We start from the raw sequence: 1,561 nt of genomic DNA, 5'->3' as shown, positions 1-1,561 counted from the left end.
GGTCCAGTCCCCCATCACTGAACCAAGCCGTGCGGCTGTGCGGCTGTCGACTCCTTATACCTGGGACGGGAGGCGGGGCGCCTGCGAAGGCCCTGGGACTCTCAGAACAGTTGGTGGGGGGAGCCCGAGCCCCTTGCAGACAGAGGGGCCCCTAACGGCTCTGGGCAGGGCAGAGGCCCCTGGGGGCCACCGGAGCTCTCAGTCCTGGTTGCCACGTGGAGGACAGGCTGGAGCAGCTGTCAGGAGCTATGGAGGCCGGGCTGGGGGAGGCTGAGCCGACAGCTGGGCGGGGGCAGGCGGGGGCGCTGGGCAGGATGGACAGCCGGTCCTGCTCCTCCCCAAGAGCATAAGTAGCCCCCAGAGGCTGTGTCCAGCCAGCGCCACTGGGACCCCGAAGGAACGTGAGTGGTGGCGGGTGGGCACCAGGGGCGCTGGCTGAGGGCCTCGGGGGCAGGGAGACGGGCTGAGGGAGCTGGGCCTGGTGCCAGCAGGAGGCCCCAGGGGAGGTGGGGCCGTGTCCTCTGACCGAAGGGCACGCTGTGGGCCGGCTGGGATGGGCCTCCTGCCGCCAGTGCCTTTGAGACTCCCGGGAGGGCAGCTGTGGGACAGCACACGGGCCCTACTCTGTCCTGTTTCCTCGGTCTGTCTGTCCCCACCTCTCGTGAAGCTCCAGACCACCCACTGCCACAGACACCTGGGGGGCGGGGGGCAGAGCAGAGGCCAAGCCCTCTGTTCCCAGCATTGTGGGGCGGGGAGCCTGGGGGACTCCAGGACAGCCTTTTGGGGAGAAGCCTTGGCCTGGCCACGCAGTAGTCCAGGCCCATCTGGGGACCCCCTTGGGCTGTGATCGGGTCAGGGAGCTGAGGACCAGCCTCTGCACCAGGCAAGCACCCCACTCCCCAACTCCTTGTGGGCCCCCCACCCCGCCTGACCCTCCCCCCACTCACCCGGCTCCTGGCTCCTCCAGGTACCGACTGGGGCAGCTGGAGGGAAGATGGCGGACACTCCTCGCTCCCCCGGCCTCCAGCAGGTGAGTGCCGCTGGGAGAGGTGCCGTGTCCGGCGCCTTGTCCTCCAGGAAGTGGGGCCAGGGGGCAGCACCTACCAGGTGCACCTGTCGCTCTGGGAGGGCACAGCCCACGCACCTTCTTGGCCAGACCCGACTGGCAGTGGAGCAGGGAGCTCCTGGGGCCCTGGGGCTGGTGGTCACGGCCTCCTCCCTGCACCTGGGCCCACCTGGCCTGCCCCCCTCCCGCTCCTGGTGCTGCTGCACGTGGACCTGAGCACCGGCCTGCTCCCACCGTGGCTCCATCTCTCTCTTTCCCCTCCACCCCCCATCCCTGACCTGAACCCCTGGACCCTCCCTCTGGACCCTGCCCTTTGCAGACAAAACCCGGGGTGATCCAGCCACTGGCTCAGGCCTGGCCAAGGGGCTCCCCGGCCCCCAGGGGCAGAGACAATTCCTGCTCTGTGAGTGCCCTGACCCGCGGGCCGGGCCGGGGGTGGAGGTCGGAGCTCAGAGTGAGCAGCTGTGGGCCTGGTGGGTGGTGGGGTGGGTGGTG

The 1,561-nt window shown here is 69.8% G+C and overlaps 1 protein-coding gene and 1 long non-coding RNA gene across 2 annotated transcripts in view; both read left to right on the top strand.

Annotated features, from left to right (window-relative positions):
• The window catches only part of LOC102246625, a 2,490-nt gene extending 935 nt beyond the window's left edge, over positions 1-1,555 (top strand). Inside the window, exons 2-3 of the long non-coding RNA XR_313529.2 lie at positions 968-1,030; positions 1,386-1,555. This is a non-coding gene — a long non-coding RNA (uncharacterized LOC102246625). The remainder of the gene's footprint in view (positions 1-967; positions 1,031-1,385) is intronic.
• SCRIB (scribbled planar cell polarity protein) overlaps positions 1-1,561 on the top strand; it is a 19,220-nt gene that overhangs the window by 14,079 nt on the left and 3,580 nt on the right. The window contains exon 17 of the mRNA XM_014538688.1: positions 968-1,030. Within this exon, the coding sequence (XP_014394174.1) occupies positions 968-1,030 (63 nt within the window). The remainder of the gene's footprint in view (positions 1-967; positions 1,031-1,561) is intronic.

Source organism: Myotis brandtii, unplaced genomic scaffold, assembly GCF_000412655.1.
Source record: "Myotis brandtii unplaced genomic scaffold, ASM41265v1 scaffold1956, whole genome shotgun sequence".
Classification (NCBI taxonomy): domain Eukaryota; kingdom Metazoa; phylum Chordata; class Mammalia; order Chiroptera; family Vespertilionidae; genus Myotis; species Myotis brandtii.
This window is presented reverse-complemented; position numbering and strand designations above follow the sequence as displayed.